At 38.1% G+C, this 16,014-nt stretch overlaps 1 protein-coding gene across 5 annotated transcripts in view; it reads left to right on the forward strand.

The window, feature by feature from the left end:
- The window catches only part of PTPRO (protein tyrosine phosphatase receptor type O), a 152,455-nt gene that overhangs the window by 85,882 nt on the left and 50,559 nt on the right, over positions 1-16,014 (forward strand). For 3 of the 5 annotated variants that reach the window (XM_050716714.1, XM_035550809.2, XM_035550811.2), the window contains 5 exons: positions 1,442-1,715; positions 8,595-8,753; positions 10,719-10,871; positions 12,518-12,964; positions 13,943-14,104. In XM_050716714.1, coding sequence (XP_050572671.1) covers positions 1,442-1,715; positions 8,595-8,753; positions 10,719-10,871; positions 12,518-12,964; positions 13,943-14,104 — 1,195 coding nt within the window. The remainder of the gene's footprint in view (positions 1-1,441; positions 1,716-8,594; positions 8,754-10,718; positions 10,872-12,517; positions 12,965-13,942; positions 14,105-16,014) is intronic. The other 2 variants (XM_050716726.1, XM_035550812.2) reach the window with 1 other exon arrangement.

Genomic DNA, 16,014 nt, shown 5'->3' on the forward strand with positions numbered 1-16,014 from the left:
TTTGTATTCTGAAGCTCAAAGCTATTTAGATGGGTTACCTTGTTCAGGATGAATTTACTATATGCTTGTTACCTTGTTCTCATGTTGGGTCACATGAGTGAGTTTTCTTAGGTCCTTTCTTCTGAAGCCTATAGTTTTGCCTTGCAGTACTCAATCTGATTTTCTTAATTAATTAAATTTAATTTTAGTTTAATTTTAATGACAGGAGCTGGCAATACCATATGTGTAAATTCCAAATAGGGAGCCTGGCTCCTGCAGTATAAATCCAGAAATGATTAGTTTTATGGAAGAATCCCCACTAAACAAAACTACAAGAAGATAGGAGGTAGTCAAGCTGCTAGCAATAAACTCTGAATGAGTTGTCTAGCTCTAGTACATGAACAACTAGACTGGCTGAATAATCTGCAAACTAGGCATGGTTGCCCACCCTGTCCTCCAAACAGAGCTCTTGACATGTGAAATACAAGGGAGTATTAGATACTATGGAAGTGGCAATTTAAAATATCATATATTACAGTTTTCATTGGGGATAAAATAATAAAATAAAATCTAACCACCAGTGTGGCTTAATAAATAAAAAGGAAACTCTAATGTGAGCTTGAACTTTTCCTTCTCATTAATTACTGTGAATCTGTTTTGAAATTCCTGTAGAGAACAAGTGCTACTTGCTGACAGCTGGTTTGCAATTAATAAAAAGGAAAGTGTTTTCAGCTGGCAACAGCTTAACATGCTCATGATAGATGAAAAGTTTAAATTGCTCCTTTATCTCTACTGCTTATAAAAGAAATATTGAAAATGAAATGATACAGCTTAGAGAATGAAAAGTGCTACCCAAAGCCATGGACATAGTGCTGAGAGCTGCTGATCAGCTGGTACTTGCTGGAATGGGCGTATTTGTAAATGTTTAGCAAGTGCCAAAAATTATCCTTCAGTAGCAGGCTTTTAGAATATATTGCATTCAAGATGATCCTGTTCCTGTAAGATAAGAGTCTTGATTTAATCACTTTTTTTTTATATATATATATATATATATTTAAGTTACTGTTACATTTTATAGCCTTATTAGAAATCCTCTTGCCACTGATACCGTTTTTCATCTTACCATTCTTCTGCTCTATGCCACTCTCCACCAGGAAAGGATGGCAAAGGTTTGTTCCTCTGGTTGTAAAGTATAGAGTAGCCAGGGCATTGGCAACATAAAAGCACGTGGCAGGAACCAGCCGCTGCCTCAGAGGGAATGGCCTGATAATCAGATGCCTGTGGACTTCATCTATTAATTGCATTATGAAAAACATTCTAGAATTTAATGTTAATGATCTTGCAGAGTATGAAATGTTACCTTATTACAAAGATAACATGACCATCCTATAAGTACCAAAGGAAATGGATACAAGTGAAATAATGTTTACTTCAATTAAATCTTTTTATTCTTGTCTTGCAGAATGCAGAACCATTCCAAGTTACTGTCCGAGAAGACAATTGTATCATTGTCTCCCTGGAATCCTCTGATGTGGTGAGCTCATCCTCTGTATATGTTGTGAAGATAGCTGGAGAATCCAAGAACTACTTTTTCCAGTTCGAAGAATTCAATAGCACTTTACCTGCCCCTGTGATTTTTAATGCCAAATACCATGGCCTATATTACATAGTAACTCTGTTGGTAGTGAACTCAAACATGGTTTCCAAGTCAGCAAGATCAATCACTGTGTTAACCAGTAAGTAACACCTTCTTCTTCTTTTTTCTTGTTTCTTCTCTTTGTGTGTTTTCTGTTGGTGGTATTGTTTTTGTTTGTTTGTTTTCAGAAGTTTTTCTTGTGGAGAAAGTTTTTTTTCATTCTTTTTTAATAGTTTTCCTTGTGTGTAGGATGAACCCTTGTGTGAGAACAGTAAAGCAAATGTGTTGAGAAGGCATGTGAGAGAAAATTCACAAGGTCTGGGCAGGAAGAAGGGGACAGCTGTGGGTTTCCCCTGGGTGACCCTTCCTAATCAATGACTGGAGAGGTTTGATATACTGGGCCCCACATAAGTGGGGTGCATGAACCTCCTCCCTAGGTGTTCATCCTAAACACTGTGAACCAGGAGTTCTGAAATTCTAGTGGAAGGCACAAAATGCGTTGACTGACATTTCAGTGTAAACGCTCCTGTTTCATGGTGAGGTATATTCTGTTTTAGATGCCATGACAATGTTCTTTGGTTGCTAATACATTGAAGCAGTACTAAACCTGGAAAGCAGACATTAGTCACCAAGACAATGTGTTTCTGCCAGTAGAGCTGAAGATTTCTATGGTGGAGACCATACCTCTTGTACTCTGTCTCTTACTACCTCCATATGCATTGATCTTGGGGGAAAGATGTGGTTTGGTTTGTTGTATTGTGATGCGAAGTGCAGCAGGTTCCTGTGTAATTTCTGCCATGTTTCTTGCTCTCTGCTGTCATTCCAATGCTGCTTCCCCATGGCCACCAGAAATAAATGTATAGAATATAAAATGAGTTCTTCATCTGCAAAAGTGATTCAATGAATGACAAACACAAAATTACTTGGATGAGACAAACCCAGTTTCTAGTTCTTGTTCTGTTATACACTGAGGATTAACCTTATTCACAATCAGATTTCCGTGGTGAATTATTGTCATATGCACACCAATACAGACATGCATATTCTTTTCCATTGTTCGATGGGAGGTTAGTTAATGTCTACTCTAACCAGGTGTGGAGGCCCTGAGGGGAACTTCTTGATAGTGAGTGAATTTTTTGCTTAAATGGCACCTTGGAATCTATAGGTAAATTTATTTGGTTTGTAGATGAGGTATGAGATGTGTAGATGAGGATTTTGCATACTTATATTATTTTGTCAGTGAGGAAATGCCATCCACTGTAATAACATTCCCAAAGAATATCATCATAGCCTTTTGTGTTGCAGAGTGAGGTGCTTGAAACTTAGGAGTTACCAGATTTTATACCATCCATATGGTCTTCATCATCCCCATGTGTGCTCAAGTTGTGCACTAATGAGGACAACCATGAAGAGTCCCATAGGAAAAATATCATGTGGTGGAGTAATGCAGTTTTTTCATAAGGCACACGTATGTGTAGTAAACAACATAAGGCTTCGTAGGTAGATTGGATTTCTTTTCTTTTTTCTTTTTTTTTGGACTGTTTTAACTTTGCAGCCAAGGTAATAATTCTAATCCAATTTCCTATTTAAATGTTTCTGTACATTTTTTTCTTAAAAAAAAAAAAAGAGGAATCATATACAACTGAACAAATGCCTCACCAAGTATTTTCAGTACGTTTTGAGTGCTGTACTTGCAGTAATGCAGTAGGACTAATTGCTGCATGATTTCCAGAGCCCATGAGGTCACTGTTAGCAGGGAAAGGTGTGATCCAGGATGGCAGATGGAGCATGCACTCCTATGCAGGGAATCTCTGAAGAAAGAAGGGATTCAGTGGCACCCAGCCTATCAAAGCCAGCCCCTGACTGCCATTTCTGGCTCAGGGGGTTTCCATGAGGTGTTCCCAAACAAGTGTGAGGCTGCAGGCTCCAAGGAGCCTAGCCCAAGTCACTTTCACTTCTCCACGGCTCAACAGTGTCCTTTCTGATGGAAAGGAGCCCACCCCTTTTCACCAGCTGTCTTAAGGGATGCTCTGGCAGCTTCCCAGAGTTTCCTGCTGTGGCCTCTGCTGCTCACCCAGACCTTGGAAGGACCAGTGACTTTGGCAGTTGGCCAGTGTTGCTTGGGGAACTGATGTGACGAAAAGGGAACAGTTTGTCTCAGCAGAAAGATAATCAGGTTCATGGGGGGGGGGGGGGGGGAGGCGGGGGGGGGGAAGGCATTTCTGTATATGCAGCATTGAAGGATGCTGTACTAAGCATTATAGGTACAATGTAATTTGTGAGCTTCCCAGCATAAAGGACCCAATATCCTTCCTAATATTTTCTGTTAGGCTGACTAATGAGTGCTAGCTCTCCTGTTGCATCTTTGGCTACTAATGTAGCTTATTTTTTCAGGTATAAGGGTAAAGGAATGAAAAATAAATTTGGAATTAGAAGTTCATGGTATTTCAATACGGTGTGTTTAAGAAAACATCTTTAAACTCTTTTCATGAGCACTGGCTTCTCTACAAAACTTCATTAGACAATAGTTGTTCCCCCACACACACACCTTTTTTTTTTATTTTTATTTTTATTGTACACTGTTTTATATCTTTTTTCCTTTTTTCTTTTTTTTCTGACTATTAATTAACTTGAAATTTTGGCAGATAATAGGGATAATAGATTTATGTTTTTCTTCATGCTATGTACTATTTCTGCCTGTTTAACATCCTTAGTTTATTTTAAAGGTGTAAAGACACACAACTATCCAATTTATCTATATCTTACACATAAAAAAATGTCACATTGTGACTAGCATCCAGGACAAAATTAATTTCTGTTCTAATTTCATTGGTATCAGGAGAGCTTTTCTAGTTGTAGGTTGGCCCCATTCATTAGCCTGTCAGAAGTTAAATCAAATAGGATAGCCATGATGCCAATGTGGTAATTCCCAAACCAATACTTAAATATTTCACAATAGTTTTCTGGGATCTCCAGACATCTGCAAAGGATTCAGTGCAGGGAGATGGAGTCTTTCAGCTCGGCCATATGCTGGAATCCTGAGCATCACACACAGCGGTGTATAACCAAATTGTGCATGTCAAACTGACAGTAAGGTCCTTCAAGCAGATTGCTTATCTATAAATTCAGTAAGAGTCATGAAAGAACTCTGCTTACTAATAGTATATTATGATGACCTTTCCTTTTTCTTATTCACATACTTCAGTGATGTGCTGCTTCTCAGCATGTTGGCAAGAAAAAGGTATGTCTCTTTGCAACTTTTGTTTTAAAAAGTTATTCCTCAAGAGAAAGATGATGTCAAAGCTAACAAAATATATATTTTACATATGGGTGTACATGTAATTATATATGTGAATTTGTAAATATTATATACACATGTACTTATAATTATGTACAAAATAAAAATATCTACAAATTATATAAATATATATATGCATGTATGTATGCTATCATTTGAGGTATCTGTTGTTAACTTGGGCCTTCTATACAAGACTGAAGAATTTATTTTCTGCTTGTCTCTGACTGCAATAATTTCAGGGTTTTCTCAGGTTAATCAAAACCACACAAACTGTAGAGTTTTCTGTATTCTGGATTGTTGTAACACTGAGTGTGACCTACTTGTTGCAATATTTTTTCTCAGAGCCTAAGGGTGTTGTCAGCTTGAGCACAGCCCACATCCTCATATTGCTTCCTGAGCTAGAACTTCTAGAAGCATGAGATGATCAGGGCACATTCAAGTCCTAGGCAGGAAACATGTAAAATAAAGTTTGAGTACAAAACAGCACTTTTTCTTCTGATTCTGTAACAAAGTGGTGTTCAGAGAATTGGGCTGGTACTTCACTTGAAGGAGAAAACATTAAACTGACACCTTGACCACTTCCTGTTAAAGATCCCTCTGATGGATTTCAAAAGAATAGGTGTATTAATCTTGCCATCTAAGCCAGATTCCTGTGTGTGCAATTGTGTTGTGCATATCTATATGACCTTCCTTCCAATTTTCAATCTAGACAAGGTTAGAAGTAGCTCTGGTATCAAACAGAGTTATTTTCAGTCTGCCTTCTTATGCTCTTAGAGTTTGGGGTTGTCAACAGGATTGAAGTAACTCCAGAATTTATATCATTAATTTAGTGTTTTGAAACACTTGAAAGAAAGTTAAAAGCCATAAAGGTTATTCCTAATATGCTTTAAAGTAGTTTATGAGAAAAATAAGGAGTATGGATCCAAAATCAGTGCTTAAAATTTTCAGTCATCCTACATTTTCCCAGCTTGAAGTCTTGTTTTATTCTTTCCAGGGTGACTCACGCCAATATGTATGTTCGTTTGTTTTAGGAAAAAAAAAAAAGTTCACTGTAAATTTTTCTTTTTGTTGGGGAAAAAATCCTTTTACATTTAAAGGAATGGAGAATGCGGTACATTGTAAAGCTATTGTGTGCTGTAGAAAAAAATATCTCTGCTGGGAATTGGAAAAATTGGGATCTGGGAGGGTAAGTAAGAAGAGTTCTGGCTGACTTTTATTTTAGCTTGTGATTAGGAGTTTTCAGTGGTAAAGATCTCATTGTCTAAAAAGCCTATGATTCCTTACATATATCACTGTAAAATATATTCCCTTTAGGGAGAATTCTGCCTCACTCTTCTACCAAAAAATATTCTTCTCAAGAGACCAACAAGGCCTGCTGCTGGGGACTATGATCTCTTCTGCTCTTAGAAAGTAATTGGTATTAGATCTAGTTAGTGTTCAGCTGTCATTGTGCCAGATGCTGCAGGAAGTGATTCAGCAGGTCAAATCCATGCCTTCAGCTCATTAATGGATCAGGGCTGCTGAAGTAAGAGCTTCAGAGTGTTGTTTTTTTTTTTCGTGATAAAATTTAGAACTGAAGCCCTTCATGTTTATCTTTCTTAAAGGATGATGTGGAACTTCTTTAAAAAGGCTGTTTTTTCATGGGAGCCTTAATTTTGAGCCCAGGGCACACCCGCTAACATGAAAGATGACTATGTAAGAGTTGTGCTATTTAGAGATTGTTATTGACATTTTAACTACTATCATGTGCTGTGTGAGCTGTGATATGAAGCGTCTGATCATGTGGATTTTCAGATCAACTGTTTATTCCAGAATAAGTAATGGGAAAAGACTCAGCAGAAAGAAAAGGGTACGTTTTGTTTCCTGTGATCTGCTTTACTCCCATTTATTTCTAGGATATCACAAATTGTCAGCAAAGTTTTCACAGATTCTGTCATTGCAGTGCCTGTTGGTATCCATGAGCTTTGGAGTTTCTATTTGTCAGTGGTTAACATACAAATATGCTGATATTTATCTGAAACTAACAAAAAAATCTTTGCCATGAGAAATAAATTAAAAGCTACACAACGTCATATTCCCACGCTCCGACAAAGCTGAAAATGACAACACAACTTCTTGTTAAGACCTGGGGAGAGATTTTTTTTTTTGTATCTATTGCTCTTGTTTTTAATTGTTTTTTCTTCACTTCTCATTACAAATGGAAATTTAGTGGCTTGGTGAAAATACTGTGCTAGTAAATGAAATTTAATTTTTGCTTGCGCTACAGGCTTGCTTTTCCACCTATGATTAACCTATTCAACCTTCTGTGGGATAATTCCACTTTTGAAGCTGATACTGCTGTCCTTTTCATCTACCTTTTCTCTTGTCTGTCATGACTATGTGCTCTTTGGGGAAATTTGTTTTATTAGTTTTTCTCCAGGGTCTACTGCAACAGAACTTTGTACTCAAATGTGTCCCAAAAGTGTGTAGTAAGACCATGCTAATGAACACTTTGAATTTTTTCAATCTGTTCTCTACAGTGTGCAAGAACTAAATCAACATGATAATACTGAAAAAGATCTGGGCATAATTACTGACAGTTGTGCATAACTTACCTCTATTAAAATAAGTTAATATGACAAATTCTGTCTAAAACTATAACCCTATTTTGAATATCTGCTTGGCCCTCTTAACCAATATATAGTTGCTATCATTTCTTCCTCGCTGATGAGAGCGTCTAGCAGAAGGCTAGTTATTCATTAATTTATTGTGGATAAAGGAGGCTGAATAAAACTGTGACTCTATTATTGTTGGTAACAATAAATATTTTTAGTGACTCTCAGCTGCAGTAAATTGACACAGCCTTCTTTAGCTGATGAAGCTACACTGATCTATATGCCACATCAAAGGACACAGGCTACTTTCCATAGCCCACATAGGTCAGACTTTAAAGCACTAGATTGGCAGTTCTGTACTTATCTCCCTTCTGTGTGCAGGCTTTCCCCATACCTGTGAGTAAACCACTTTAATCCTCTGTACCTCAGCTTTTCATCTGAAAAGAACAGTAATGGCACCACTATATTTTTGTAGAAGTTTGGTGTGGATAAGTACTTTGGAGATAGTGGGCCTCTCAGATATGGTAGAAATGCATAATTACCCATGAAATAAATAAATTAATATGTATAAAAATAGAAAATCTTCATTCAGATGTTTTCCTCTGGTCATTGTACTGATAAATTTCTCAGTTAATTTTAAAAGTTCAGATTTATGCCAACATTACGAGCAATTTCAAGTGTTCTGTTGTTTTTGTCAGGGCACTTTTACTTGATTGGCAAGAATTAAAGATGAAAGTCTTGCTGGGGTGAACTTGACTGTGAGTGCTTAAGTAATAACTGTGATTTCAACCTTGGTTTTTGTGCCTGCTCCTCTGCAAATAGGGACATTTTTCAGGTAAAGTATAAACATCAAGTGAACATGTTCTGTGGGAGAACATACAAACCTAGACTTTGACAGTGTCTCAAGTGGCTTTGCCCCAGACCTCTCTGAAGCCCCAGATATCATCTGGGAGATTTAAGAGCCCCTGTGCCATACCTAGCAAAACCATTTCTTTCTTGGACGTATATGTGTGAAGAATTCATATTTGCCTATTAATCTGCTTCTTTCTTCTTCTTTTTTTTTTCCTTTTATTTGTATATCCTTTAGAACCCCTTCCTGTGAGCAGTGTTTCTATCTACGATTACAAACCATCTCCAGAAACAGGAGTGTTGTTTGAAATTCAGTACCCAGAGAAGTACAATGTTTTTACCAGAGTAAATATAAGCTATTGGGAAGGAAAAGACTACCGAACAATGCTGTACAAAGGTAGGAAGAAACTATGCCACTAAAACTTAATGTTAACTCTACTGGAAACGTTGAAGCAGTGGTTTTGGCATGTACTGGTTATAATGATTTATATTTCTGGTAAGCTGTATATAATAACTTTTATATCATGAATTAAGAAAACAGTATTCAAATGGAGTTGGTGGATCAGTTTGGATTTAAACCTCTTTCCCATCTTAGTCTTAGTGATGCTTCCTTCCTTTTGGATTTTCAAGGAGGATGAAGATTGGGTCATTTTTCTTCTTCTTCTTCTTCTTCTTTTTTTTTTTTTAATAAGCACGCACTAAAACTTTCCACTTTTTTTTTTATTTGTTTGCTGCTGCTGTATAGTGCCCCCCTCAAAAAAATAAAAGGGGGCGGGGGGGGGGGGGGGGGGGGGGGGCAAAAAACTCAATAGGAAGGGAAGGGCAGAGAGATGCTTTGGCTTCCTAGATGTAGTCGTTGAAATCCCTGGATTACATTCTGTCTCAGTTGAAAGCATCAATAAAATTCCCATTTTCTTCCTTCCGGCCAAGATTTCTCTTTGGTGAATAGCTGACAGTGCTCAGGGATGCACCAGACTTGGGAAAGCCATTCAGTATGTTTGATTCCTGGCAAAGGGTTTGAACCTGGTACCTCTCTATCACTGTAAAGTCACGCAGTGCTAGTAGCACTATGCTGTATATTACTGTATAGTACCGTATTGTTTTGTGTTGTCCCTGAGCTAATAAACCCCTGCTGCATTTTATCAATTTCATCCTTCTTAAAACAGTCTAACCCTAGGGCAGCCAATCTAACAATCTAGACAGTCAATCTAAATGATTTAACAATCAAACCAACCATCTAAACAGTCTAACAATGGCAAATTCTGCTTTCTTTTTTTATTTTTTTAAATCTGAACTCCCTTTTGTCCTCCAGTATAGCTAAAGTATAGCATTTATCTGAAAGATCTAAATGGGACTGTCCTATGGAAAGTATCCTAAGAGGTGAGAAAGGCATCACATATCTTGCAGGACCTAAAACCCACCTGGTTAAGTATTGCATGGTGGCAGTAAAATTTCTTTGAGCAACCTAGTAGGTGCTGAATTGAACGTTAGGTGTGTAAGAATCCTGTTGTAGAAGCCTGGTCGCTGTAAGCCCTATGTGGAGTCAGCAGAGAGAGATACCTCGAGAAGGAAGCTGGAAAACTTTGATATCTCTTTACTACAGTACAGAGGTGGGGGACTAGAATCACATTCACATGACTCTGAAATGCCAGGAGTTGAGAATGGTGATTCTGGATCATAGCACTAAATACAGGTGACCTTCTTCCAGAGAACGAAGGTGATACTAGCAGTAAGTTTTGTCTTTTCCAGCTAGTACACAGTTTATGGGGCTGTAATGCCACTGCTGCAGCTGCTGAGAGATTAAAAAAGTCAACCTGAGTTAAGAGATTCGCTAATCAACTAGCATACTCCTTCCCCTTGCTAAATAGCCATAAGCAACTTCTCTTCAGCTCACACATGTGCTGATGTTGGACATGAGCTCAGCGCTCAGGACTGAGGCTTGTGCCCAGCTGCATTGTGGGCTGCCCTTTGAGCATCAGCCCTGAACATTGTAACTCAGTCAGCAAAAGACCAAAGAGGTTTTTGCGTGCAACAGTTAAAGGTCTGTGGAAACCGTCAGATGCTCTTTGGGATGTTCAGTGTCACATGGAGCAGGTTGCCAGATTCTGTTCGCTTTCCTGTGAAATGTAGTTCATGTTTCTCTTGCTGGGCTTTTTTTTGTAGCAAAGTGGCTTTGACAGCCAAAGAAAATATTGGCAAACTGAATTATTAGAATTTCATGTCTTAGACCAGGCTGAGCAGCATTTAAACATCTGAAACACTGACAGTTCAGCATGTGTAGCTGCATTATCAGAAAGTGAACATTTGATGCATTTTTCTCTTTTTTCATTTTTTTTAACTTTTATTTTTAAACCTTCTGCAGATTTCTTTAAAGGTAAAACAGTTTTCAATCACTGGCTGCCAGGAATATGCTACAGTAACATCACATTTCAGTTGGTATCCGAAGCGACCTTCAACAAAAGCACGCTAGTGGAATACAGTGGAGTCAGGCATGAGCCCAAGCATCACAGAACAGGTGAAGAAAATGGTTGTGTACCATTTGCTCCAAGTCTGTGTGTCTGCTTTTCTTTCTGCCATGGGAGGAGATTGTTCCCACCCAGACCACCCCCCTCACTGCAATCAATCATGGGATCTACTCCTGGCCAGGAGCATGGGAGCTGTGGCTGGTATTGGGGAGGCAGGGTTATGTGTGCAATACAGTACAAAGGGAAATTTGTATGAATGTTTCTACTATAAAGCTGGTTTCTTAGGGCATAAATTCTGCTCTACATGAGACAACCTCAGCCTTATGTTCAGAATTAATTTTTAAACCACAAGAAGGCCACACCAAGCATACTATTGATCTAGCTATTTCGGTCTGTCTCCTCTTGCAGTGAATCATAGCAGTACTGCTGGAGAATGGCTTCCTCATTGTGCAGTCTTCTGTCATGGAGAAGAATGTCACAGTCACCCCACTTGGCAGCCAGTTTATGCCCTGAAGCATGAACTTTTAATTTCCAAGACGGCAATGTTGCAAAAGCTGAAAATTGCATTTGTTCAGTATCCAGAACTAGTTTAATTTGGTCCTGGGACCTTGTCCCAAACTTTCCAGCTAATCTGTTGAAGCATAGACATTTTCCAGGGTCCAAAGTGAAATGAACCAGTGGTAAAATTAAAAGGCCAAATCTTCAGATGAATACACTGATGTTGGTCCATAGCTTTGTACAGAGCAAAGCCAACTGATGCCAGCTGAGTTATGTCTCGAGGATCCTAAAGGTAGTTTTTGAGATACTGAACCTTAAGAATGCAACCAACAGGATTATATTTTCTTCTTTCCTGCTGCCTTCCTATCCCTCATTCTGCACATGAAATGCAATCAGATTGTTGTGTCAGTTTTTGCATCAGTGGCTGTGGCTGGGACAGGAGGAGATGAACAAATTGGTATGTTTTAAGGTGCCAGCTTAAAATGTATCATACAAAATCTTTGCATAGGCTACTCACGTTTATCACAAGTTAAGGGCATATGGGCAAGCAATTACAGTGAGTCAGACACAGTGTTCTGTGTGATAATTTCTACAATGCCTGCTGGCATAAGTAGAAATAACTTTGCAAGCTAGAACCTTGTCTTCTGGAAACCAAAATTTGAGATCAAGCTTTCACAAATATTGAAATTTAAACTGATCTTTAATACTTGTGAAAAGGTGGCTGCTAAAAGCATATGAAAAGCCCTATGGCAACGTGAAGGTCATACTTTTGAAATATGAGCTATGCCATATGCTAGTTGTGCAGGTGCTTTTCAATTCATTTCTGCAGAGGTATTTTCCCATGATCATAAGATTGCAGGCGACATAATACATGAAAATCCACACTTTCAAATTCACACTTTAGTATTGCTGCCATAGTAGCACTGAAGTCTGATTTACTGTGACTTCATGTGTATTCTACATCCTGTTATAAAAAGTACTGACTTTTTCTATGAATTTACACTAAGCATGATTCCACCAGAGTCTTTTCTGGTATAAATTTTTGTAAGAGAAGGAAGAGTCTTAATAAGAATAGGTCATTTCAAAATATCCCTAGGTACAATGGTTTTCTGCAAACAATATTTCCCTAGGGAATTAACATATCATAAAGGTACACAGAACATACCTATTAAAAGATTAACCCTTGCTTCTCTTTTAGTTCCTTACCCACCTCGAAACATTTCTGTTCAGATTGTGCCAATCAACAGAAACAACTGGGAAGAGCACAGTGGGAATTTTCCTGAAGAACCATTCATGGGACCACAAAAAATCATAGGCAAAGAAAAGCTTAGCCGTTTTTCTGGTGAGCCACCTGTAACTCCAGCAGTGAACACATCTGCAGCCTGGCCAGATTACCGCTCTAACAGCACTGAGTATGAAGCCACGTCACAGCCACATTGGTGGCCTAACGAAGCTGAATCGTCAGAGGGTGAAGAGGAGTTTGTCAATGCAGTTCCCAGTGATTACGAGGCCAATGAAGTCAACACATCTGGAGAACTCACACCAGAGCCTGCCCCTTTCCTTCCTGTACAAATGGTGCTGACTTGGTTACCACCAAAGCCGCCAACTGCCTTTGATGGTTTCCATATCAATATTGAAAGGGAAGGTAAATCAGAGCCTTATACCCTTCTCATAACCCATTTCTATAATTCCACTGGAGGGTTTGTCTCTTCTACAAATTATTAATTACCTAGTACTGTGTCTTAGAGGACTTTATTAGATCTCTTGTGTTTCTCAAGAAGTTTCTTGCATTGAATAGTGTGTATTTCTGACTGGGTTTCAAAAAGTAAGGGAGGAGGGGTAAATCATGGTTTGCAATTCTCTTTTGTGAAACAAGATTTGTACTGGTGTGCATGTTGTTGCACTGTTTACACTGCAGTTATCGTAAATCCATTCTGGTATCAGAGAAAAGAGAAACAAGCTGATAGAAATTTGAGATGAAGAAGGTACATTATATCATGCATCTTCGTCAGCCGCTGAGAAAGGTTCTCAGGGGGATCTTAAATGGAGGAGAACAGAGAAAAGTCATTCTACAGTCAGATTAACAGTTGTCTCAGAGGACAGCAACTGAACGTATTCCTTAGACCACAAAGAAGCTGTGGTGGAGAATGGAGGGACTTTTCAAGTGGTGGAGCTACAATAGAATAGCTGTATAACTTAAAGATTTCCTGTTTTAGAATCTTTTTTCTCCAAATGAATTTTATTTCCTGACAAGCAGTTTTCTTAAGATTTCCCACACTTAGGGCCAATACATTTTTTTGGCAGAATAAGAAGGCAATAGACAGAAAATTGGAAGCTTCTTTTCACTTGCACAGCCACGGCAACCCTATTTTATCATCCCTACTATTGAATGAAATTTTGGTCTGGGCTTATCGTTCCTGTACATTTATACTGCAGTCTTGGTCATTAATTACTATTGTGCTGATGGCAAGAAATAAAAATACCCACATAAATCCAGTCCTTTTGGATACCTTTTGATCCCACAGCAGAAACTGTATTAGCGTTTCTGATATAAATCATTTTCTCAGTAGCTGGAACCTCTCAAATTTCAATTAATCCATGCTATTTTTCCCCCTTGATTTAGAGAACTCCACGGAATTTCTGACAGTAAGTGAGGACACTCACAAATTTGTTGCTGAACTGGAAGAACCCGGAAAATATAAGTTGTCTGTAACAACATTTAGCTCCTCTGGCTCTTGTGAAGTTCGGGGAAGTCAATCAGCAAAAACACTCAGCTTTTACATCAGTAAGTATCTCAACTAATCTTTATCTCCCAGACCAACATAATATTAATGCACAGGGAGTTTGACCACTAGCACACTGTAGCAGCTGTGGCATCTGCTGCAGCATCAGAAAAGTCCAGTCTCTTCCAAAACAGTCTCCTTTTTGCATCTTCTAAAGAGAGTATTTATTTCACAGAATTAAATCAGTGGTTGTAGAGATTCTTGAAAATAGTTAACTACCTTACTCATGGAGGCTGTGTGTACAGTGTTACGGACAAAGGGCTTCTCAGGTTGAGAGTGTGGGAATTGCACAATTAAACACTGAACTCTGAAATTAAATGGTCTCTGAGAGCACACAGGGCAAATTAAGGTAGATGAAATAGTTCAGCCTGCTAAATTCAGAGGGGAAGTAGTAATTTATTATTTCCCTATAGGATTCCAGGGTTTCCCAACTGAAGATTTAGTAAAAGACAGTCATAATACAGTACTTAGTAAACTAAGATCAATATTGACGATTAGATCAACACGTGAGACAGGTGTAGGTGAATTCAGACTATTGTCCTTCTGAAGGCTGTGGTCATCTTTGAAGAAACAAGGGAATGAGAAGCCTGAATAAGTATATCAGTCAACACACATACAGTGTCTTGTAGTACAAGGGGGGGGTAAGTATAGCCTACAGAGTGCCAATAAAGTGAAAACAGCTTGCAGCACTACACAGTTTTGCATGCAAGAGGGTAGTGTCTCCCCCACATCATGAATGCTGCAGCAGGACATGGTAGCTGAGGCTCGCAGAAATACTCATATCAAAAAGAAATATACTTAAATACTTAAGTACTAATAAAAGATGTGTTAAGTAGCTCATAACATTTACAAATACTATTTAAGCTTAAATTCATCATAATGGTTAACTGCGTGTAACTGAATTCCTCTATTGCTCCTATATTTTTAACAGCTTTACAGTTGAAAGAAACTGTGCTTGGAAGACAAAGAAAGTAAGCAGCTCATGAGAGAAAGGGTCTCTGGTGCTGTAATTTCTCTGTATTCTGATTTTCTTTAGGAGTAGTTAGTAGGCATCTTCATTATATGAAAACATTGAAATATATAAAAGTATACAAATAAATCCAAGTATACATTAATAATGCAGCATTTCTATTAATACCAAATATTATTCCATCTTAAAAAGTGTGATTCATTTCTATTAAGGAACATACAATGTGTCCTCCGTGAAGTTTATCAACTAGGGACAGCAACCTCTTGGAAAATGAGAAAAAGTTAATCGAAAAGTATAGCTATATGAATTGTTAGATTAAGGATGAACTTGAATTTCATTGGTTATAAAGCATTAAGTTGTTAACAGGAATGTTATACAGGAATGACTTATTTTTGTGTTACATGTAATACATGAGGATGTTCATTTTTCACATTATTTATTTATTTATTTTGATGAAGTATGTCTGTTAGGTTTGTGGGCTTTTAGACCCACATGAAGATTCTTGATAGTTGACCTATTTATTCTGACTAACTCAAGAACCTTAGTATCTTAGGTAGATTTTATATGGATTACTGACAGTATGTCAAATCTGAGATGTGCACAAGTACTCTTAAGGTGAAATTGCCTTTCCGTTCCTCTTTATTAGCCTTGTATGGTGACTACATCTTTGGGCCCTGATATGAGGATGGAGCCCTGACATAAGAGAGCTTAGTTGCCTTATTGCCAATGTTGAAACAGTTTCTGAATAGAAACAGCTACGCATATGTCCACAGAGACTAATCTAATGATCAAATTCCTCTTTTTGCCAGAGTTGGTGGGAGTCTGCTCTCATGAATAAATTTTGCTCACAGCTTCAGCCTTATCCTTGTAGCGTTCAGTCAGTGAATCATCCTGTTGAATTACTGGCTCGTGTTACTCAACATTTTTGCTGTACCCAAAAAT

The sequence above is a fragment of the Cygnus atratus genome, chromosome 1 (assembly GCF_013377495.2).
Source record: "Cygnus atratus isolate AKBS03 ecotype Queensland, Australia chromosome 1, CAtr_DNAZoo_HiC_assembly, whole genome shotgun sequence".
Taxonomy (NCBI): domain Eukaryota; kingdom Metazoa; phylum Chordata; class Aves; order Anseriformes; family Anatidae; genus Cygnus; species Cygnus atratus.